The following is a 25,294-nucleotide window of genomic DNA, read 5'->3' on the forward strand; positions in this document are numbered from 1 at the left end:
AGATTAGAATTTGTTAGGGGTGTCGGCCGGTAACTTCGTCAGAAGAACGCTGTCAGTTTTGTTTCATCGCTGCCGGGCAAGCCAGCTTTTCGGCGAAAGTTCCTCGCGAGAAATTTCGCTTCGAGACATCGGCGAGAACTTTACGGCTGAATACCGACTTATGAGGAACGACAAGCTCTACAGGGATGAAGCTGAATGAGCCCTGGCATCGGCCTTAATACGTCTACCAAGCTTCTTTCCCTCCTTCTTCCTTCTCTCCTTTTTACATCTTTCTTTTTTTTGGTTCTATCTTTCTCTTTTACGGTCAGGAATACGATATTTCATGAGTATGTAGTTGTTTCGGTGGATTTAGGACGAGTTTCATATTTGTTCCTGGACTTTCGCTGGGTTTGAGACTTTAAGCTAGATTAGGTTAGGTGAAATAGAGAGAGAAGTTTGGTTACGAGGGAGATTCGTGAAAACAATATTTTTCGAACGATATGACACGCGTAGTGTGAAGAAAATTGTAATACTATATCTGTGAGATTGAAAAACGTTTACGGTAAGCGGTTGTCGGAGATACGGGCCGTGGTGGCGCTAGTGAGTTAAGGAATACGATATTTCATGAGTATGTAGTTGTTTCGGTGGATTTAGGACGAGTTTCATATTTGTTCCTGGGCTTTCACTGGGTTTGAGATTTTAAGCTAGGTTAGGTTAGATAAAATGGGGTGAGAAGTTTGGTTACGAGGGAAATTCGCGAGAACAATATTTTTCGAACGATATGACACGTGTAGTGTGAAGAAAATTGTAATACTACATCTGTGAGATTGATAAACGTTTACGGTAAGCGGTTGTCGGAGATACGGGCCGTGGTGGCGCTAGTGAGTTAAGCGCACGACTGCCGAACCGTCAACTCGTGGCCGAGTTACGCTGTGGACTGTCGTGGAAATTGGAGGGTTGGTATATCGATTGAATTCCGATGATTATTCAGTAAGGAGTAATTAATTATGGGAAATTCAAATTGACGTTTAATATTTCTCGCTGTTAACTGCGAAGAGAAAAATTTTGCGAGTAAGGTTGAAGAATGGCGAGTGGAAGAGCAGGTATCACGAGAATCAACATCAAGGTTTCCATGCACGGAGCAACGTCGTATATACCGCTCGATTCAATTCTCTCCACGGAGAATTGAATTCGCGTAACGTCTCGCAGCTGCTCAGGGCCGAAAACAAGGGTGAGAAGAAACTCCAACAGCCACGAATTGGAAGAGGCTCTTAGTGCTAGCTCGGTTCTTCCGGCGTTTCAGCCGTTGGCGACACATCCGTGGAAACAGATTAGAACTTGTTGATGGTGTCGCGTCTGAACTTCGCTGTGGAAAACGTGCTAGGCCTGCTCTAATTGCCACTGTACACGGAAGCGTCATACAGGGGCTATTAACACGAAGGAGTGCAGTTGAAGAGATAGTGGAAACGAAAGGGGTTTAATTGCAATTTGTGTTGATGAAACTTTTTACACATTCCTCATTTCTCTTTTCCTTCTTCTTTTTTGGGGGAAGCATTAAAAACATTTTACGACAAGCTTGCTATAAATTATTTAATTTCGAGGTATTATAATTACAATATACTAACGTAATATTTATTACAGTGAAAATTAAAGACGTTAATTTATACTATTGCAAAATGGACGAGTGGAATAGCGATATACAAAATTATAAAAATTATTTAAGTATTTGTGAATCGTGATCCTCTGAAGGTCAAATTTCCAGATTTTGCGTGATGCATATAAACAGTGGATCAAAATAAAGAATGTTGAAACGGATTTCAAAATATTGGCGATATTGATAAAAGAAGAAAGCTTGCTTATCAACTATATTTAATTTTCTGCATTAAAAATTCCCTAAAAGAATTTTTATTATATTATATTTGATATATATTCAATATTTTTCAAATTTAGTATAATATAATACAGAATATGATACAGGTATTAAAATCGAAATTAAATTAGTATATTTTCGACAATTTACTATTGCACGTATTTTTAGCTACTATAAATTTAGCTTCCACGTGTAGGAAATTCTATATATAGTTGTTACCTCATAGTGATTCACAGTTGACGCCATCCTATTTCTCTCTGCATTTTCTATCTTCATTCCTTTATTTCTTGAAACCTTTCGCGGAAAATCGTAATATTCGATATTCCTTGATTCGAGCTGATAATATCAAGCAAAGTGGATATTTCTGTAAGTGAATTAGCGTGGTAGGAATAAATATCGACGAAATTCCGACGGTGGGGCAAATTGGCAAGCCGATACGAACGGAAACTCGCGTTTTATAAAATGGCATTTTCGTGTATAGTTTCGTACGTCATAAAGGCACTTCATTAGACGGCAATTCGCTAACTTTGCGCGCTATGTGTTTCAGAAGCAGATGCTTTATGAGTTTACGACTTGTCAGACCGTTCCTAAAGAGCACGCGGAATTTCCGTGCATGTAGTCGCAAACTTAGCAATGAAATTGCCACTGGGAAACATAGTTAAACAAACTTCATTCATGCCGGGCAAATCGGATAATCTTGTCAGTGTCACGGGTGTCCAAAATTCCTGAATTCTCCGCGAATTGTAAATATTTTACGCTTTAACATAAATATTCAACATCTTCATAAATTTTAATAATATTTCTATCATTTTTCAGAGATTTGGAATTTTATAAAATTTTGCAGTCCTTAAAAATATTTTAAAACGAGCCTAGAATATTTTCATAAATTTAGTCCAGATCAAAATATTTTTAAGGAATAATGTTTTAAGCAATTCGTTAAAATATATTCAGTAGTCAGAAATTATTAAATTACTAAAATTTGGAGAATTAAAATTGCAATTTAATTATTTTTCATTTTTAATTAGCAGAATATTTATGAACAATTTGTAAAATATTTTGTGGCTAAAAAAAGAAGAAAGAAAGGAGGGAAAAAGATGGTGAAAGTTGGGATTTTGGTGTTTTCTTCTTTCCAAGAAGAATCACTCTGCCTGGGGGAATCAATTTCCTCTCACGTTCCCGGCAAGTAGACGTCAAAGGGGAATTTCGATGAGTCGAATTGACGGTTTTACGATCCCCCGTTAAAGCTTCCTATATTTCGCTCGTCTCCGAGATCACGAAAAGCTTTTCTTCGTCACCGTAGGAACATGCTCGAAATCGTGACACGTTTACTCGTGATCTTAATTCGAATACTCAGACGAAAGAACGAGGATACAAATTTCGTCAAATATTCCAATCCATAATTCCAATCTTTTCAAAACGAATTAAAACAAACTTCAATCCCATATTAACATCATTAACATTTCTCGACTATTCTTTCTTCATAAAAATAAAATACTTGTTCCAAATTTAATTTCCTATTCAATTTTATTTATTCCAAGTTTGATCTCAAATTAAGTCCTGTCTTAAAAAAATCCGCTCAATTACGCGAATTTATTTTTAATTTCACAAATTTAATTAATTCCTATTTTATTAAAAAAATGGAAAGGATTGTTCAGTTTTTAAAAAATTTAAAAGGAGATTTACCATTCGTGGGAAATTTCTTTAAACACTTAAAAACGAATTTTGAAGAAATTCGCTTTGACTACAATTCCCCAAAATTAATTAATTCGTATTTAATTAAAAAATGAAAAATATTGTAAAATTTTTGAAGAATTTCTGACAAGACTTACCAATCGACGAATAATTTTTCTTAAACACTAGAACTACCAATCTAGTCAAAATGACTGATCCCAGAATTTTCCTTTTCGCAATTATTGGAAATTAAAAATATTCTTGCTTCTAAGAAAATTAATATTCGCTCGGATTGAGATGGTACTGCAATTACTATGCAATTACTATAATATTATGCTCTATTATCCAGTGTTAAACACGTAAAAAGAGTATTTATAATGGTACTCACCGTGCCTGGTCTTGGAGGAATCGACGCGAAGAGTTCCTTCGCTCTGGATCTGATCCTTTCCATTTGTTACACGACAAGTGTAGAACCCTACGTCAGAGACATCTAAGTTGATGATCTTCAGACGGCTTCCAGCGATATTCTTTGCTGCGTGCTCGTGCGCCTGAGGAGCAAAAACATTTTACGCTTTTTCCTCTGTTTTACCGCGACATCGTAAAAAGTATCGTGTTTAATATCCCATATATCTTTACAACATACACCTCTACGTCTCGGGAATATCATATCCCATAAATATCGCGTCGTACGTTTCACAAACGTTCTTTCCAAGAAGAACTTCTACTTTTCTATAACGCAACTTTTCTTGTAATATACAAAATATATTAAGAATATAGCACTCTAAAATCTAGCAGGTGATATGGTACTATAGCAATTTCGTATTTTTCCTAGTAACGAAAAAGTTTTAAAAATTATTAAGATTCTTATTTTGCTGCAACACGTTTTATAATTTTATAACGGAGCTCTTGAAAGTTCTAAAAGAGAAAGCTTTTAATCTAGAATTACGACAAATTGCGAAAAATCTTGATCATACTCAAAAATTTTGAAAATGTTATTTATAAATTGGGAGGAAAGTTAAAAAACCTTGAAATTCCTTTTTTCCTTGAAGCCTTGAAATTAGAATTTTGTGCGCCTAAATTCGGTTTTAGGGATTATTTATTCCAAATACTGAAGATTTCTCGAAATTTTCGATACTTTTTACCCACTCTCGAAATTTTTGACTAGGAACATTCGAGATTTCAAAATTATCCAATGCTCGCACACCTCTGGTTATAAGACACGAAATTAATGAAAAATAATAACAAAAAAAAGAAGGAAGAAAATTATTACCTGAGCATGTATCTTCTTGATAGTGATTTTCGGCCGTTTCTCTTCAAGGGGTGCTTCGTTCTTGAACCATTTGATCTTAGTTGGTGGAGGATCGCCGACAACTTCGCATCTCATGTGTGCCACGCCACCGGCGTCTTTCGAGATATTGGCCAGAGTGCGTATGAACTTCAGCGTGCCACTCTTGGCCCCGGATACAGCCTCCATCTCGGTCCTGTGGAGTGGAAGAAAAATAAATTTCCGTAAATGGAAATACCTTTCCAGTCGCAAATTTTTTTATCAAATCAATTCCATTTCACCTGCAATTCTTACAATATAAACTCCATCACGAATGCTGAGATAATTTATAATAGAAATGTTGGAAACTCGATGTTATTAGCATAATCACAATATTCGTGCAATTTTTTAAGTTTAAGAGAAGGGAGGGGGTGAAAAGAAGACAGGAAAAGATAATTTATAATAATGTTTTAAGATAATTTATAATAATGTTTTAAAATAATTTATAATAATTTATAATAACGTTTATAGGAGCATGTTCCAAGTTGAGCATGATCCAAGAGGATGACCAACAACAAAATGGCGTCTCAACGATAAAGAAAATTCTACAGGAAGCTTGAACGAATAGATTTAAACGATATTATTACTTCAAAGGCACAGATAAAATTCGTTTCTAATTTCCTCAGACGATTTTTAACGAATAAATTTTTCGTTCGTGAAATTTATTTCGCGAAAGCAGCTTTCGAGGAACTCCCGAAGTTTGAGAACTTTTAAAACAGGATTTTCGAAAAGTTTTTAAACGTGGGATAATAAAATTTCCATTTAGAAAAGTACGTAAAAATTTACGAGGATTTTGGGAAAAAGGTTTTGTCTACACCGATTTAATAACATCCTTCTACCCTGTTAATCCTGGAACCTATCATCCACGTGAAATATAAAAGCAGATCCAATATCGTTTCGCAAGAAATACTGCAGAATATTACAAATTTATTTTACGATACTTATTGCGTTAACGAAAATATAATAATCGAGCTGGCAGAGTAATGTTTATCGAAAATTCTTAATAACAGGCTGAAAAGTATACTCCAACAAATTGATGGCAGACGCTTTTCGAGCACCCGTTGGAGTGCTCTCGTTGAAATATACGAGCAACATGTTGTCGCGAGAAATTGACCAAAGAACGCTCAGTGAAATTTTTTATCGGTTTTCCGGTTTACATGCCCCGTTTAGCATGATTACAGACGCACAGCGGCACGCCGTATGAAAATTCAACGATTATTATGCCTTGTATTTGGATTTTTACAACGTGCAAGTCGCTGCCCCGGAAAAATCTTTCTCACCATGGTTGGGGAACCTGTTACGACCCTGGTTACACTTGCATATTATGGTTTGTGGGGTCGTTCGAAGGTATTTATGAAAATGCATAGCGAATCATGCCACTTTAAAATACTTTCAGTTTACCAAACATGGAAAATGATGTACAAGATACGAAAAATATATATATATATATTTGAAATATTTTTAACCAATCACACTTGTTTTGAGCATTTTAGAAAATATTCAAATTACAGAAAAATTTATTTTTTCGCCTATTTATATATATATATATAAATTATATTTTCGCCTATTATATATATATATAAATAAATAGGCGAAAAAATAAATTTTTCTGTAATTTGAATATTATCTAAAATGCTCAAGACAAATGTGATTGGTTAAAAATATTCCAAATTTATGAAAAGGAACGAGAAAAAGAAAATACGGGGTGTCCCAAGAAAACGTATACACACTTTAATACCTTATTCTTTCTAATTTACTTGTACCCTTAATCTGTAATCCATCTAAGTATATACTGTTTTTATAATCACGTAAAGTGTGTATACATCTTTTTGGGACACCCTGTGTATATATACAATACCAAATTCCAAGGTACAATTAATATTTATCCTGTCCAAAATTTTGGGAAATTTTTCGTAAATATTCGAAGATACTTCGAGTTTAAATATCGACGACTATAATATACGAAGCGAATATGCATTCTACGAAAGCAGGATTTTGCAAAATATTAAAATATTCCGAATTGAAAATTAAACGAGGTAGAAATATGTTAAATAGCCAAAATTAAATTCCACTGCATCTGGAATTTAAAAAAGCAATTTCCTTATCCCTAGGACATAATCTCATAATTTATATTCCATTATAAATTTTCAAAAGCCACGATGAAATATAGCTCTACCAGAGAAAAAAGGAAAAAAAGAAGGGAATGTACAATTTCTCTCTCCCTCTCTCTCTCTCTCTCTCTCACTCCTGGAACACGGTACTCCATTATATTGCACGCGTTCGAAATTCAATTGAGGGCCCATTGCCATAACGTGGACGGCAAATTTCTTGACGAGGCGGGGTAAATTTAATCCGGCTCCAATAACCGAAACGCGAAATACACTCGAAACCACCCACACTCTCGAATCCTGTTGCCACGTTAAATCATAGTTGCCTAACCGTACCAATGAAACCGAATTGATTCATTGTTCGACGCCGTGAAAGGGAGGAGAGAGAGAGGGAGGTACAGGGAGACCGGGGCGAAGGAGAGAGAAAGAACGAGGAGGAAGGAAAAGACAGAAAGGGAACCAGCTGGAGTAATAGACATGGAGCTAGTACGGAGCAGTTCGTGTCCCTGACGGATTTTTATGCAACCACGATCCCACGTCAGATGCCCTCTGGCGGCTAGTGTTTCCACCCACATGCAGATCGATCTCTCGAACCGCTTCGTGCAGCCTCGTGGCTAACAATGTAACTTTAAAACGAAGAGGATCATTAAAGGAGTCGAGTTTTAGGCCTGCGAGTCGCTAAGCCTGAAAGTTTCGCCTGATTGACGCAGAAATTTCGATTATGCCAATGATGGCGGACGTAGAGGGAGTCACGTTACTTTCTTTGTTCGAAGGCTGCAGGAATTTTAGTCTGGGTTGCGTATCATGATGTCTCGAATTTTGTTTAACAGTGGATGTAGCAAACTGGTTAAAATAATTAAATTATTTACGTGCGTAAGAATTTATATACACCAATTATTTAATTTTATTTATTTATTTATACGCATGTTATGGGATTTATTTATTTATTTATTTATACGTATTCTATGGAATTTAATTATTTATTTATTTACATGTACTTTATGGAATTTATATATTTATTTATACGTATTTTATGGAATTTATTTATTTATTTATTTATTTATAAGTATTATATGTATTTTATGTATTTTATGGAATTTATTTGTTGAACTTTATTACTATATTTATATATAATTAAAATAATTGAAAATTAAATAGTTTCTGCAGAGGCACGTTTTAATTTTGATTTGTAATTTAAAAAATAATTTAACTGGAATTTGATAAATATAATTTCAAAGGGAAATTCATTGGTAGTGGAAAATATTGTTTAGTATTAATGGGAGTTCTAATTGTAACAGGCGAGCAATGTAAAATGTAAAAGAAAGAATGTGTCGATGTTTCGAATAATTAAATTTTGAAAGATAGACATGTGCAGTGTTTTCCAGACCATTACAACGAATATTCATCCCGAAAAATCATTAATATGAAATTTTATTTCAATATTGGGCCATTTTTTCTTTGTGGACGGGATATGATTATTCTATCGAAATCATATTTCTACCATGGAATAAACGTATGTAGCCTCTGTTCAATATCAGTAAAAATCGTTTTATATCTTTTTGATATTATAATAAATGACCGGTATATTATTCTGCAAAATTGTGGAAAAATTCAGGAACCGTGAAAAACGTCGAATTTTATTTTGCAGCGTTAAATTCTCGCGAGATCTTCAAAGTTTCCTAAATTAATCACATCCTATAAGAGTCGCTAATTTTATAATTTACGGGACTTTGCAGGATCCTGAATTAGTTCCAGGAACATGATGAAGTCAATTCAAACTTTTTGGTCCATGTCCTGAATTTTACATAGGCCCTTCACAAGTTACTGTGTACAATATTCAAGACAGTACAGAGTACGGATACGTCAATCATATTAAATTTATTTTCATGTGTAAAAGTGCAAGTAATTTACTCAAAATAAACCTACAAATTGAGAATCCAAAACGAGAAAAGTTACATAGATAAAAAAATAAGAAAACAAGAATATAAAGAAAAATATAAAGAAATGAAACTTTAATTTTGGATCACAAAAGTGTATCAACAACCTTCTCGTATTTTTCTAAAATTAGGGAATCTATGATCGAAGAAGGGGACGAAAAAATGGCCCAAGGGGATCGCTAGCAAGACCAAAAATTAAAAAAGGCCTAAAATGATAAGTTATACAGACAAAGAAATAAGAAGAGAAGAATATAAAGAGACAGAATTTTATCACAAAAGTGTATCAGCAATTTCCTCGTATTTTCTCAAAATTAAGATATCTATGACCATAAAAGGGGACGAAAAAATGGTTCAAGAGGGTCACTAGCAACGCCAAAAATTAAAAAAATACCTAAAATGATAAGCTACACAGGCAAAGCAATAAGAAAAGAAGGAAACAAAGGAACGGAAATTTACCATAAAATATATCAAAAACCTTCACGCATTTCCCCAAAATTAGGAAATCTTTAATCGAAAGAGGGGACGGAAAAATGGCCCCAGATGATCATTAACAAAACCAAAAATTAAAAAAGGTCTAAAATGATAAGCTGCACAAGCAAAGAAATAAGAAAAGAAGAAAACAAAGGAACAGAAATTCACCCCAAGGTATATCAACAACCTTCTCTCATTTTCTCAAAATTAGGGAATCTATGATCGAAAAAGGGGACGGAAAAATGGCCCAAGGGGGTGACTAGCGAGGCCAAAAACGCAAGGAAAGTAGGATACAAAGAAGCAAAATTGCCCCGCGAAAGTGGATCAGCAACTTCCTCGTATTTTCTCAAAATTAAAGAATCTATGAGCGGAAATGGGGATGGAAAAATGGCCCAAGAGGGTGCCTAGGAAGGTTAACGGTTGCACGTGCGGCCGAGCGAAGACCAGGCGGGAAAAGGCGGTGAAATCTTGGTCAGTCCATTTGCAGAAACACTCCGGTAAATAGCGAGACCCTGGCGATCGTACATCACCGGCGCGATAAGGGGAAGTTCAGGCTTGGCTATGCATTATTTCGCGGCGCGCCGCGACGCAAGAGGGCGAGAAGAATAGGGTGCCGGTCCATTAACATATTCATACTTAATATTCCAGTCGCAGCGTCGCGCGACAACGTCCGCCGTGCCGGATTTATATTGCCCTAATATACGCGATTACTTTCTCCCCCGCGTCGAGATCGACCGGAAGTCACGATTGATTGCGACTTCCACGAGAGAACGAGTGCATCCTCCTTCGTTCGCGGCCATAGTGGGTGTGGGTGTCTTCGAGACGAGAGACACTGAGGGAGAAACCTCGGGGTACGTGCCCTCCTTTCCATTAATTTACGAAATTACGAAATTACGAAATTTGCAAAATTAAATTTCGGATTATTATGGAAATTAATATTATTATTATTATGGAAATTAATAATCTTAATATTAAGATGATTAATTAATTAGAATCTTAAGAATTCCTTGAAATTAGAATAATTCGAATACTTGGGAAAATATAGAGGAAATAAATATTTTCAAGATGGCAATCTAAAAATGTATCGTTTCTTAAGTATACAGCAGTAAAATAGAAAACTGTGTAATAATAAAATAGAAAATAGAAAGTGAAGGTCGTATAATGAAATCGGTAATATCGAAATCTCACGAAACCACGATTTTAAGAAAAGAAGAATATTTTAACACAATATGTACCTTTTAAAACCTTAAAAATTTGAATATTTGGAAAAATATTGAGGAAATATATCTTTTGAAGATGGCAATCTAAAAATGCATTGTTTCTTTGGCATAAAGCACCAAAATAGAAAATCGTGCAATAATAAAATGGAAAATATAAAATAAAAATCGTATAATAAAATCAATAATATCGAAATCTCATGAAATCACGATTTTAAGAAAAGAAGAATTTTTTAACACAATATGGATCTTTTAAAACCTTAAAAATTTGAATATTTGGAAAAATATTGAGGAAATATATCTTTTGAAGATGGCAATCTAAAAATGCATTATTTCTTTGGCATACAGCACTAAAATAGGAAGCTATTTAATAATAAAATATTAAATAATAATTAAATAACAAAATAAAATGGATATAATGGCAATCTCATAAAACCACGATTTTAAGAAAAAAAGAATTTTTTATTTTAGTACGTACCTTTAGGAAGCAATAATTTTTCAAAAAATAAGGGAAATATATTTGCAGGATAGAAATAATATGTAATTTATTATATCTGCTTTACTTGTGAATTTTTCGAGTTGTATGACAGTTTACGCAACTTATTCAACGCACGACGTTCTATTTCCTTCGCGAGTTGCTGTCAAAATTTATCCTCAAGTTTCATCCCTTCAAGCTGAAGCCGTTCTATACACGCTTCTTCGCCTAACACAACGACGTGCCGCGATCACGTAAAGGGCTTTTCAATTCGCATGCATGTCAGACGCACAGAGTCTGTCTTGGAAACGCGAGTTACGCACGGCTATTGTTGCCCCGCGATTAATTAAACTGCAGCCAGCGAATTCCGTCCTTCGCTCCTTTGTTTTCCAAACAACATCTCGATTCAGTCAATTCTCTCGCCGATCGATCGTGACGTAACTATTTTTTTGCGTGAAATTCAATTAAAAAGAGGAGAAGGGAGGATCGATAGAACAGTACGATTTTTGAATTTCCCGCCAAAAGTCGTTTGCTTCTCTAGACTAGTAATAAGTTCGAGATATTACTAAATCGTGTTTTATGGAACAAATGAAGCCTTTCTTGGATTATTTTCTATTTTTTGAGATTCTTTGCAATGGATAATGGAAAATTTGGTCCATTTGATGGATATTTTATTCTTGACTTGGGGGAAAATGCGATTCGCGAATTTTTGCACGAATAACTCTTTGGTTCTTCCACATTATCTTGGCTCTTTGACTTTTCGCTTTCATTCGCGGGCATATGTTGAATGAATACAAGTACTCGCCAGTGAAATCCTCGTCGTTATTAATACAGATATTTTTCTTGTAAAGCTAACTGGCCTGAGACTAACCATGAGACACAAGAGGCTTTAAAATTGGGATTTGTAATTAAAATAATTGTGAAAATAAAATAATCGATTTCCCAAAACACCTTAACTACCTCAATAAAATTATTAATACAGAAAAATAAATATATAAAAGAAATTATTTAAGAATACCCCATCATTTCAATAAAATTATTAAAAATTAAATTAAAATTATACAAAGGGTAAAGTGATGAGATATTAAAATTTATAATGCAAAAGAATGCTCGTATAAAATAAAATCAATTTCTCAAAAAGAGGTGTCAATTATAGAAAATCAAAAACCCAACCACACATGATTTTCTATATCTCTGCATAAAATCGTTCCCCAAAAAGAGATGTAAATTATCAAAAAAAAGAAAAAGAAATCACGAATCACAAAAGATCTACCAAATATATTAAAGATTCATGTATAATCCTTTATCTTTATTATTTATAATTTTTTGCAATATTCAAATTATTAAATATTCCAATAAAATTATACAAAGGGGATTTACGATACTTTATATTATTATAATTTGTAATATAGATTATAATATAAAATAAAATTCTCAAAAAAGGGTGTCAATTATAGAAAATTAAAACCCCTAACCACACATGACTTTCTATATCTCTGAATAAAATCGTTCCCCAAAAAGAGATGTAAATTATCAAAAAAAAAGAAAAAGAAATCACGTATCACAAAAGATCTACCAAATATATTAAAGATTCATGTATAGTCTTTTATTTTTATTATCTATAATTTTTTGCAATATTCAAATTATTAAAAATTCCAATAAAATTAAACAAATATTATTATAATTTGTAATACAAAAGAATACTCAATGCAAAATAAAATTAGTAATCACAAAAGACCTGCTATACCACTGCAGTCCTTTCCTAAAACCGTCCTCCTCAGTGACCATTCCCGATCACCGACATAGAACCTCCCTCAAACGCGCGCCTCTCCATCAAACATCTCGATGGTTCAGCCCAAATATCCAACTTGACCGCATAAAGCGTCCCCTCGAAGGGTGCCTATAATCTCACATTACGATCAGAATTCACCGTGGTCCGCATAATTACAAACGATACTGCATATTCCAGGGACTAAAGCCGCCACTAAGGCCAGCAATACCGTCCATCAAGCATCACGGAACTGTCACAGTAAGCCTGTGGCGTTCTGTTCTTAGGTATCGGGCAAGTGGAGCGCACGCGGTTACGCAAACCGGAAGCCACCCCTAGCGCGCGCAGGCAATCACCGCGTTTGCCGAGGACGCGCGTGTGCGTATCCTGTTTACACGCCGGGACGTGATTGCACGCGGCCTCTCGTAGCGAGTAACTAACCCTCCCCGTTGGTTATTGAATATAAATCAAGCTATGATCAGTAAGTCATCGGCAAGTTTCGGTGCACCTGTGGCCTGCAGCGTTCGCCGTTCTTGACGCACCAGCCGCTTAAATTCTCCGTGACAAGGCCACCAGGGGATCGTTGCTCGTTCTCTTCTTGGCCAGAGACACGATCCTTGGCCAGGGCAACGGAGAAACCGAGGAACCTACGCGAGATGCAACATGGGTAGCAAGTGGGTAGCTAACCTAATTCTGAAGAAGGCAGACGACTTTGGTGCGTGTTCAATTTCAATGTGATCGAGGTAAATTAGAAATTTGTTTATTGACCCTATTGGTTATTAACCCTAGCACCAAGAATGGCAAAACTTTTCGTCAGATATGCATTTCTGAGAAATTATCGTATATTCAACTAATAACAAAAATACTATATTCCACTATATTAAAATAACGTTATTTATTTCTTCGCATTCTGCATTAAATTGTTACTGTATATTCTTAAAATTTAATAATAAAAGGGACTTTTGATCGCCTTTAGACGCCCACAGTAGTCAAAGGGTTAATATATATAAGTGTGAGAGAAGAAAAGGAATACCAAAGGTGTGCCAAGTCCGAGGTATACTCACTATGGTTGGTACAGCCCTTCACGAAACCTTTACTTATGTACCATAACTTTAACCACTTAACGCGTGTGCCAGAACGATCCAGTGTTTCTGTGATAAAAGCATTACGACGTGCGTGACACGTCTTTCCATCGCAAGTGGTTAATAGTGCATTTCACGGTCAACATTGTGTTTGATAGTTTAGATGGAAGATACCTTATGTTATAACAAATGCAAGGTACTATTTAAAATAATTGGTCGAAATGGATAACAAAATTTGGGTATATTAATTTTGAACCTATCTAATGTTAACCCTTTCACTTAATTTCGTGTCAAATCTCGCGATCATAAATATATTTCACACGTTTTAACGAGAGAAGGCAGAAAATTTCTAAAATTTCCAAAATTTGTATCCAATTTCATTGCCAATGGAATAAAAATTGTGAAATTAACTGAAATTAAGTATTACCTCGGTGCATAATTTTTCACAATTAAATCGCAGTGCACGGGGTGAATTAATTCCACTTTGTTGACATCTCGATCGTCATAATTAAAATAAACATAAACGAAATGGAGTCGGAGCCCGAAAAATTCCGACTCCCTACAACGCAACTGGACACAGCTATCTGCGCCACCTCGACCCACCGAATTTATCTGCCACGTCTTCAGCATGCACTCCATCTCTGAACCCCGGGATTAACGAATTTCCAAGATTTTTTGAAATAATTGCGCTTAATTCCATCACGTCGGGTAACGACTTTCCGTATATTTTTTTCTCCCTGCAACCGCCCTCAGTCTCGGTCGATTTTACCCGCTGCTATTAAGGGATTATCAAATTACTGGGGGGGAGGGGGGGGGGAAGTTACGGCGGTGGAAGTTTCGGAAAATTGAAATCACCGGTGCATGCGTTAACGACGTCCCGTCGGTTTTCGACGTCAAACGACACGGGGCGAAATTAACAGTGCTCGCGAAATTCGCCGTAAGGGCTGCGCGGGGGCGGCAGTGACGGCCTGAAAAAGACCTGGACGGTTCCTCCGGTGTGTTTACCATGCAAAGTAATTCTATGCATTTTGAGGAGGCGGCGTTTCCGGTAATGCCGCGGCTCTTGCTCTCGGAACCGGTGAAATCTCCACGAAGGTGGTGTAAAAATCGTTCGGAATTTGCAGAAATGCAACTGCACGTGTTCCACAGATAGAGTGAATGAGAAATTTTGTAAAAATATCCCTAGAAATTTCTTCGTTCTAATAACACCGGGTTTTTGAGGTTATATCTGAGACACGTACTCAAAATGGCTGTCACTGCCGAGTTCAACGAAATAACTATCACTTTCTAATGTCGATAATTCAAATTGTGCAATTTAAATTGCAATTATCGAGTTGACGCGCAATTATCGAGTCATTTATTAATGTTAAATATTCTTTCACGACGAAGTCGAAACAGTGGCGAGCGGAAAAGCGTATTAATTTCGCGGTTTTGGAGTCGCGAAATTTCTCGCGCGTCGTAAATATCGTTTATTAAGCGACGGCGACGAGTTAAAATTTCAGCGAGCTTCGCAGCGGCCCTGCAACGCGCGAAAATTATGTAACAACGAGGATCAATTTTCCAGCGCCTCTATCTCCTATTTCCCGCATTTTCCAGCGGAAATTTCGCGCCGATGGCCATATAAAAATGAAACGAGTATTCCGACTATCCGAAGTAGTTCCAAGTATCTCTATTCGCACTTGCTAAAAGCCTACGACTTCTCTTCACTGACACGTCGCACCACGAAACACGGTTCTTCGTCCAGCATTGTTCTCCAGTCAGCACGTGGGAAAAAGGCGTCAGGACATGTCAGTCAGTGAGACAAAGCAACGAAACGTCCTCGTGACGCCTAACTTCGACGATCATCGAGTGAATCATCGTCAATCAGGCGGGTAGCGAACGTCGTCTGCCGTTACCCACGCAGAATTAAGCCAGACATCGGGCTGTGCATGCTTACAAGTTCGCCACCCTGGCGCTGGGAAAGGTGTTAAAACGTCGCGAGGAAAGGGAGCCGATGAATCGTTAACAGTTCGACGCGCCCACCGCGTTACGTCACTTCCTTCGCTGGCAGGTTTAAGCAGTCAGAAGACCGTCTCAGACAGGGATTAGGCGTTCGCAGGGTTTCTATAAATAATGCAACGTTTAACCTCGCATCGGGGGATCGGTCCTGTAGCCCCCGCCCCCAGGACCATGTCCCCGGGAACGACGTTTTAAAGTCGCCATGCAAATGATCGAACACAGGCCAGCTCGTGGATTACCGTGAAGTCAGCCTTTCCGGGTGAATTTAGATGTACCTCGGCTTATCTGCGTCTCTTTTCGCGCCAATGGACGCCGTGTTTGGGGGTGGAGCCGAGTTCTCGCGAGTCCGTTTCTTCCTGAAGGATCCACTGGCGTGGCCGTGTGTCCGAGTCGGATGATCGATTGGGGTCTTCCGAGGATATAGATGGGGCTCTTGGTAGTTGGTAATTGGCTGGCAGGCCTTGCGCTAATAATCGGTCCATGTCGTACAGCTGAACGATGCGCGCAGTTGCGTCCTAACTCCTGTCAAGTTCGAGGGTCTGCAGTGTTCTCAGAAGTCTTGGAATAACAGTTAAATGTGGTACAATCTGCAGTTATTATTAGAAGCACGTCTAGACTGTCTTAATCCTTGGGAAAACGTGGCTAATTGCGCGGTCCATGGGATTTATGACTTTATAAAATCCACGTGCCTACCTAAACAGGTCTATTGACATTCTACAGGTCGCTTTAGTTTCCCCGGGTTTATGGACACCTTATTTTCGACGGTGAAATTTCCAAACCATTCGAACAATGGTTATACTCCAATAAAACGAACGGTCTAAACGCACCACTTCCTCAATTCCGTGTATAAATAGACCGAACCGATCTATTGGCACTCTATGGCTGTCAAGCATCAACCTTCTTGCTCTCGAGCACGTGCAGTTCTTGCAATACGAATTTTCAATCGACCAATAGGCAAACATCAAAATTGCTTAGCCGATCTCATAAAACCGACTCCACAAATCCATAAAATGGACCAGTTTATTGTATTCGAGCATTCCTTTATTCAGGTGCACTTTAGTCTGCTCAGGCGGTCAACAGAGAAATTCCTAAACCATTCGACCAGTCCTAAACTCCGATAAAACTTATATCTACTACCTAAATCCGCATACCTAACCTGTCTATACATATCTAGCATTATTCGTGCTCCAAGCTTCATGCACTCTGGTATCTTTCATTACCTGAACATTGGAAAATGAATTTTCCATAGCAAATTGGAAAGGTAATGTCAAACTGACTAATTGATAGATTCTCAATCTACCTAATTGACTTTTGGACTTCAATAAAACATGCCTAACTCGGATCTGTGTAAACAGATCTCGGCTTGGCATCTACCTAGACCTCAGCTTTCCATTTGTCCATTCGATACTTTATTATCTATTGGTTTTTCAGGACATTCGAATTACGTACGATACGACTGGTCGGGAACGTGCATAAATCATTCGCGAAACGAGATCTCCGGACATCTCCGATCTTCGCTGTCCTCCGGCGAGAAAGATAATCATCGGAATATGCACCCCTGCCGCACGATCATGCTCACCGAGCGATCCAGGAAGAAGTTGATCCCGCAGGATCTTTCGGCAGACGGCGACCGTGTCGCAACAACGTCTGGCGGAGCCTCTGTCGTCCCTTCGACAACCTTCGACAACCCCTTGCAGAAAGGGGTTTTCGAGGGAATTGGGCGAGCATCAATATTAATGGAGGCACGTGGCGTTCGGGAATAATGTAGTTGGTTGAAAGTCGGTGACCCGTGCACGCACGATATCGTAACCATAATGCTCTCGCTTAGATCGGTTACGACACGTAATTTCAATCACGTTCGTCGCATTACCGCCCTCATTACATGCTCCTGTAAATCGTGGCGCGTGTGCGTATGGAAAATGGCCGATCTGAATAATGCTCGACGTTCTGGGCGAATAGACTGCCAAACGGAGACCTATGTTTTGGTACCATTATTATGTTCTTTTGGCATCGGTGATAGTATCATTACAGTGGATCCTAGTGGGATATTGGATCTGTCAAAATCCAGATTCATGATCATTTTAAATCCCGAATATTCCACAACTTTCATACTAATTTCTTAGAAGAAATTGGAAAAGGAGACCTATATTATGGTACAATTCCCCATATTGCAGTGGTATGGATGATTGTATCATTACAGTGGATCCTAGGTGGAATTTTGGATCTGTCAAAATTCAGATTTATGATCATTCAAAATATCGAATATTCCAAAATTTTCACACTAATTTCTTAGAACAAATTGCAAATGGGAGAGCTATGTTTTGGTCAAATTTTCTATGTTTCATTATGTATCGACGATTGTATTATTATAGTGGGTTCTAGGTGGGATTTTGGATCTGTCAAAATCCAGATTAATAATAATTTAAAATTCCGTATATTCCACATTTTTTAACACTAATTTCTTAAAAGAAATTGCAAAAGGGAGACCTATGTTTTGGTCAAATTCCTTATGTACCCATGGTATAGATGATTGCAACATTACAGTGAATCCTAGGTGGGATTTTGGATCTGTCAAAATCCAGATTAATAATAATTCAAAACCCCGAATATTCCACATTTTTTAACACTAATTTCTTGGAAGAAATTGCAAAAGGAAGTCCAATATTTTGATCTAATTTCTTATATCCCATTGGTATTGGTGATTGTATTTTTAGGGTGGTTTCTAATCGAAATCTAGTGGACCTAAAAAAATCCAATTACTTGATAATTCAAAATCAAGAATGCATCTAATTTTTCACACTAAATTCTTAGAAAAGATTGCAAGAAGGAGACCTACGATTTAGACTAGTTTACTAGGTTTCATTGGTATCAGTGATTAGATCATTAGAATGGATCTCAGATAGGATTTTGGATCTGTCAAACTGCAATTACGCGATATTTCAAAGCCCCGAATACGTCTTACATTAATTTCTTAATTTCCGAAATCTGGAACGCGCGTGAAAGGGAACGAGGTTCCTCGAGGAATTCCGATTGGCCCTATCGGCGCGCCAAGCTCGAAGAGCGAATTAGCTCGTCAGAAGGAAGGAGAGAATTCAAATTTAATCATGCCTACAGCCTTCGCTGTTCTACTACGCACGGGAAGTGGCATTATTAGCTTTCGAATCGAACCAATCGAGCCGCTTCCTTATTAAGCCCCGCGGCATCCCCTTTTCCATCATACGAACCCACGAAGGCCTCTCTTCTCCCTTCTCCGCCCTTCGCCGCCCTTTTTTAATTCCACATCTACATTTCCGATGGAAAATTTTACCTCGTCCCTGCCACTTTGTGTAATTCTTCACGGATGGTAATTCTGATCGGGGTGGCGTTCGTCGATCTCGCGTCGGGCATATCGATAATACTTCTGGGGGCCGATGTTACAGGATTGACGAGGCGAATAGCCTAATTTTCCAGAAGGCGCTGATACTGAATTTCAGAAGCTTGTGAAAGGTACAGGCAATTTATTTGAAAGCCTGGTTTCCATGTTGAGATGGTAATTATTTTTCTAAATTATGGGATTATGATGACTGATAAGTGGTGATAGATTTATTCGGAAAATTGGATAATTGTTATATAAAGTTGAAATTGAATATTGGAATTGGATAAGTTGAACGTGTGATTGATCGTATTGTCTTTAAGGAGGTTCATAAGATTTAAAAATTGCACGATTATTAGGAGTGTTCGATATTCTTTGGGTAATTCTGAATTTTATTAGAGAAGTGTGGTTATGACAGAAGCCAGAGGAACAAGTTAGCACTATGAGCTATTAAAAGAGAATGTTTGATGACTTACCCGTTAGTTGTTGCGTCAAACACGTCATTATAGTCTTCGTCGGTGCTATAGTCCTGAACGTCCGGATCCAAGTTCTCGACGTCGCCATTTCCACCTGTAAAAGAATATTTATCTGTAAGTGTCATGAATAATCTAATTTACGATGATGAATACAGTTCTAGAAAGTAATCAATTTCATAGAAATTACTTTCGAAAATTAATCTACATTCCTCATTTTCAAATCTCCAAGTGGATAATTATGATCTATAATAACATCTATTAAAACAATTCAATGACTCTATGAATTCTATGAATTCTATGACTACTATGAATTCTACGAATTCTATGGCAATTCTATGAATTCTATGGCAATTCTATGAATTCTATGGCAATTCCACGAATTCTATGTCAATTCCACGAATTCTATGTCAATTCTACGAATTCTATGGCAATTCTAAGAATTCTATGGCAATTCTAAGAATTCCGTGGCAATTCCACGAATTCTGTGGCAATTCCACGAATTCTATGCCAATTCTAAGAATTCTACGAATTCTATGGCAATTCCACGAATTCTATGGCAATTCTATGAATTCTATGTCAATTCTACGAATTCTACGAATTCCATGACAAATCCACGAATTCTCCACAATTTAGCTACAAAATCTCACTGCATACGGCATCCTTGATAATTATCAATTAATTTATTAATCGCAATATTTAGATCGATGACCACCGAGGTATATTCCCCGGATTAATCCTAATTCTTACTGAAGCGACCCTCAGTAGGCCTCAAGATCGATCAGGCTTCCAAGCCGCAAGCATGCCAGGCACACTCTAGTCCGCGTCTCGAGTTATCCAACTGCCTAACAACGGGACGGCCAACTACACTGAACACCGTTGGCGTTCGATGTTTCGTACACCTGCGCAAATATCGCGTCAGCAGCCGTCTCACCAAGGTGCCAGCGATCATCCTGAGCCGGTTCACGCAACACAGAAACCCGCGATCTTCGCCAGGCGAAACGCGATCGGCCTCCGCAGTCCAGCGTCACGTCACCTTCAACCAGCTAACTCCATTACCTTTCTAATATTTCACAAAAGCGATAATGAACGACATGCACGAGCCTGGCGCTGTGGCGAGACGTTGGAGACGTTGGGTGCTGCATGGAGTAAGAACATAAGAAATGTGGACTCTTTTTAATTAAGAATAAAAAGGATTTGGACTCTTTAGGTAAATACAAAAAGGCTTTGAGTTAGGTTTGGGCAAGGCTAAAAAGGATCTGGACACTTTAGGTAAGAGTAAAAAGGATTTAGCTTAGGTTTGGGTAAGACTGAAGAGGATTTGGACTCTTTGGGTTAGACTAAAAAGGATTTGGACTCTTTAAGTAAAAATAAAAAGGATTTGAGTTAGATTTAGGCAAGACTGAAAAGAATTTCGTCTCTTTAGGTGAGACAGAAAAGCATGTGGACTATTTGGGTTAAACTAAAAAGGATTTGGACCCTTTAAGTAAGGATAAGAAGGATTTGGGTTAGGTTTAGCCAAGGCTAAAAAGGATTTCGACTCTTTAGGTAAAAACAAGAAGGATTCGAGTCAGATTTAGGTAAGACTGAAAAGAATTTGGGCTCTTTGCATTAGACTAAAAAGGATTTGGACTCTTTGGGTTAGCCTAAAGAGGATTCGATTCCTATTTCTCAGATGGAGGATTAACGAGTACGAATTGTATATAATATTTTAATATTCTACACACACTGTAGCATATAAGAACTAGCTTAGTACTCGTTTAGAAGGATCACAAGCTGAGGTTTTAATCGAGTGCATGTCCACGTGGTTTTATATGTCTCGGAGCCTGATGGTTACGATAATGTCTCCTAATTTTGGCCATGCTCCAAGAGGTCGTGATTCAGGTCTTACTTTCTGCAGCTGACATCTACTAGGTACTTGGCCAAGGTCTGCTTGAGTGACTAGACATCAACGTCGTAATGAATAATACCTCACGCAGGGATTCCATCGTCGGACTTGTTCATGATCCAAAATTAGGGGCTGGATATCAAAGGATAAATATACCTCGGTGACCCAACGCGCAGGGACGTAAATTCGACGAACGCGAGCGCGGAGTTACTTAAGAGAGCATCAGGCCTGGGCAAAGCTCGCGTTCATAATTTGTACACACAATCATTCCTTGTTCAACGAGCGGAATCGGGCCATAATCTACGAGCCGGACTTGACATAGTAGCTTACAGGGTGAGACATCACAGAATAATCTGGATTATAATGTAATTTATCGCGGAACGATCGGTATCGCCCCATAATCTCTGACACCGTAATCTAAATCACATCGTGATCCCTGATGCACAGTTCGCAATAATCTGCTACCCCCTGTGATTTAAACTCTCGCGCAACCTTCTAAATCAATACCCCCCTCCGGTTTGGTACTTCATATTTCAGATTATATTTAAACCTTCTCTATTCACCGGCGAAAATCCGCGGACGCGACGGTATCTTCGATTCCATGCCAAACTCCAATTAACATTGGCATTCTGCTGCTCGTTAATCCACTAATGAGTAATTCGTCGTGGGGGGCTTTAATATAGATTACAACCGGAGAATCCGTGGGCCAGGGTCGCTCGATGTTGTAGCCAGGCGCCAGGCCAACCTATTAAATAATCCAGCGAATTATACCCCTACCCTTGGCTGCACCCCTTTGCTCCCTGCCACGTCAGCCGATCAGGTGCCAAGTGCAAATTTAAACTTGCAGCGCACTGCCTCCTCTCACTTGGCTTACCCTCTGGCTGCAAATGCCCCACCTTCCGATCTCGCAGATGATAAAGGATCTTTATTGATTATAAATAAGGGAACATCGTCTGGGCTTCCGCGAATGGCAGGTTAGGTTAAGTAGAACCTCGTCTGCGTTACTTTTGGGGACAGTAGAATGATTTATTCACGAAGATGCAGAGGGGTGGCTATGCATTCGCGATTGTACACTCGGTCTATATCGAGTCTGATGGAATATCAAGATGTTCGGATGATTATCTGATCACTCGATCAATTAAAATCGGATTACACACCCTTCCAAACTTTCCGTAGACTATGATCCCTAACTAACCTAAGTTTCCTTAGGAAAAAGGTACTCCTCCGACCAACTATCCCAAAGAATCTCAGCTCAAGACCCCTACCACCATCGAGGAGTCACGCGAGCCTTCGAAAACTCAGCGAGAAGCCCCAAAAAGTCAGTCGTTGCTTCCCAAATCTGGCTTCTGTTTTCGAACATGGCCAGCACGGGCGACAGTGGTAGCTCATAAAAAGCAGACATCCCGTATGACAGACTGGGGTGGAAAAACGCGTACGATTCCCCGGAGTGCTGGCGAACGGCGTGCGCGCGTAACACGCATCCAGAGAGGGCCAATAAAATCGAACGCTATTGTACCACCCCCACCCCCGTCCTTTCTTTTTGTTTGTGTTTATTTGCTTTCCTTTTTTTCCCCACCATCCCCCGTCTCTATTTCGCTTTTGTTCCTCCGTGAAAGCCGAGTATTTTCGCCGAGTTAAACCCCCTGTAACAGGAAGGGAGGGGGTGGTTGAACGGCGAACCGAAATGAGGATTTAATTTTGCGAAAATGCTGTTTTTGCGATATCTTTTGTGGCGGTGACTGATGTAAATTGTAATCGGACGATCGGGGATGGTTTATCGAATTTTTCGCGGGCCTCTGTCTGTTACGTGAGCGGAAAAACGACGGGGGTTGAACAGGGTGGGTGTCGAAATTCGGTGAGATTGATTTCGCGTAATACACAGCTGTCTTCTTTAGCGTAACTGTTCCTGGAATGATAATTACGTCGTTTATTTACGTCATTAATTTACGTCGCTTTAAAATTTTGAGGAATTTTAAGGAATTAAATATGAGGTAGTTTTAGAGTATTCTTTGTCTGACTTCCGGGTAGAGTTATCTCGGTCTCTCGTGTGGTATAAGTACATTCTCGGGTGATTTTAATAACGTCCATATAGCAGGTTGCCGCAAATGTCCGCTCGTCGAGGGTTTTTAATAAATCGTGATGTGAAAAGGGATTTAATTTTACTCGGGACAGGCGAAGGAATAACGCCGGAACGAAAGTAATAAGGTATTAAAAACGAGTCTATTTCCACGGTTGTACACACAAAGCCGCCCCTTTAATTCTCTATTTGCAACCTAAACAAACCCGACAAAGTTTTAAAGCTCAATCATGTGTACCCAGCACTTCAAAGGGCCCCGTTGACGAGAACACGATTACGTCAGAACGTTTTTATTTATTCGTCGCTGCGAAGCTGGTTACATTTTTCCCCTTTCCCCTTTCCTCTCGCTTTATCCGTCGAATTTTGTTCATTCCAGGCGTACGTGGTCGGCATTTAAATCGCCGGAAAATGCCAGGGATTCGATGGCCACGGGTCCGGTGACATCGATAACGAGCCTTTATCTGTACAGGCTGGCTATGGTTAAACTGACTAATAAAAGTTCTTACGGTCGTAAAATCGAAGCAAGTCTCTAAAATCGAATTTCCTATTTTAATCTGTAATCCTTTAAACCGATTAAAAGAGAAATAGGAAATAACAGATCAGAATTTTGTATTTAATCTCCATCCTCTTTAATTAAATCCTATTACCAATGAGATCGTATATGTATAGACGAAAAATTTGCGAAAAAAAATATTCTACGAACATTATGACACATGTAGTATGAAGAAAAATGAGAGATTACATATGTAAAATTAAAAAATAATTCAACCAAGTATACGATATCTACCGATAAACGTCTGTCGTAGATATGAGCCGTGGTGGCGCTAGTGAGTTAAATGGAAAGTCTTCTCAAGGCTCGCTAAGTGCTTACTCGTGAAGGGGTTAGGTTGGGTAGAAGAATATTATTATCTTCTTATCGTTTTCAACCAGAATATTAATTTTACTTTTAGTTATTAGCTATCACTGGAATTTATACATACTTTTAGAAAATTTTCTCTGGTAACGACACGAATAAATTGAAATTTCGTCTGCAGAATCAAGAGACACTCTCGATGTAATATTTGGGGGAGCGTGTTTTCCAAGTCACCGGGCAGACGCGCGTTTTCCAATTCGTTTCGAGGTCGTAAAAACTCGCTGGGTTCTCACGGCCGCCGATTTGAGATCATTTAAAAACGTTCGACGACTCGGTTTTCCGCCGCGTTGCAGCCTGTTATCGTCGCGTTAATACCTTCCGGTTTGCCGCGATGCCTGATCACGCTCACCCCCTCGGGGCTGAATTTATTCTCCATTCGCCTGCTCTCGATGCTCATCGATCATGCTACATCGTTTAATTCGGGGATCAACGGAAATTCCCAACCTTTTCCATATTTTATTCCCTGCTCGTCGGGGACGTGATAGCTTCGACGACAAGGAAATAAATTCGCTGAAACGCGAATACAGATGTCTCTAGTTACCAGATATCTAGACCTATGGGATCGATGAGGACAGAAATTAATTTTACGTAAAAGAAATAAACAAATATTGGTACTGAGATTTTCTGAATTATTATATAAAATATTTAAGTAGGAACGAGAACTGGAAGTAATACTGTAATTGCAATATTG

The 25,294-nt window shown here is 38.3% G+C and overlaps 1 protein-coding gene across 1 annotated transcript in view; it reads right to left on the reverse strand.

The window, feature by feature from the left end:
* Window positions 1–3,908: 3,908 nt before the first annotated feature.
* Window positions 3,909–25,294, reverse strand: part of Ror (tyrosine-protein kinase transmembrane receptor Ror) — a gene marked incomplete at its 3' end in the record, with an annotated part of 382,334 nt that continues 360,948 nt past the window's right edge. Inside the window, exons 2-4 of the mRNA XM_017904787.1 lie at window positions 19,729–19,822; window positions 4,791–5,001; window positions 3,909–4,068 (exon numbers count right to left, since the gene is read on the reverse strand). Coding sequence (XP_017760276.1) covers window positions 3,909–4,068; window positions 4,791–5,001; window positions 19,729–19,822 — 465 coding nt within the window. The remainder of the gene's footprint in view (window positions 4,069–4,790; window positions 5,002–19,728; window positions 19,823–25,294) is intronic.

This window comes from Eufriesea mexicana, unplaced genomic scaffold (assembly GCF_001483705.2).
Source record: "Eufriesea mexicana isolate 0111107269 unplaced genomic scaffold, ASM148370v2 scaffold3377, whole genome shotgun sequence".
Taxonomy (NCBI): domain Eukaryota; kingdom Metazoa; phylum Arthropoda; class Insecta; order Hymenoptera; family Apidae; genus Eufriesea; species Eufriesea mexicana.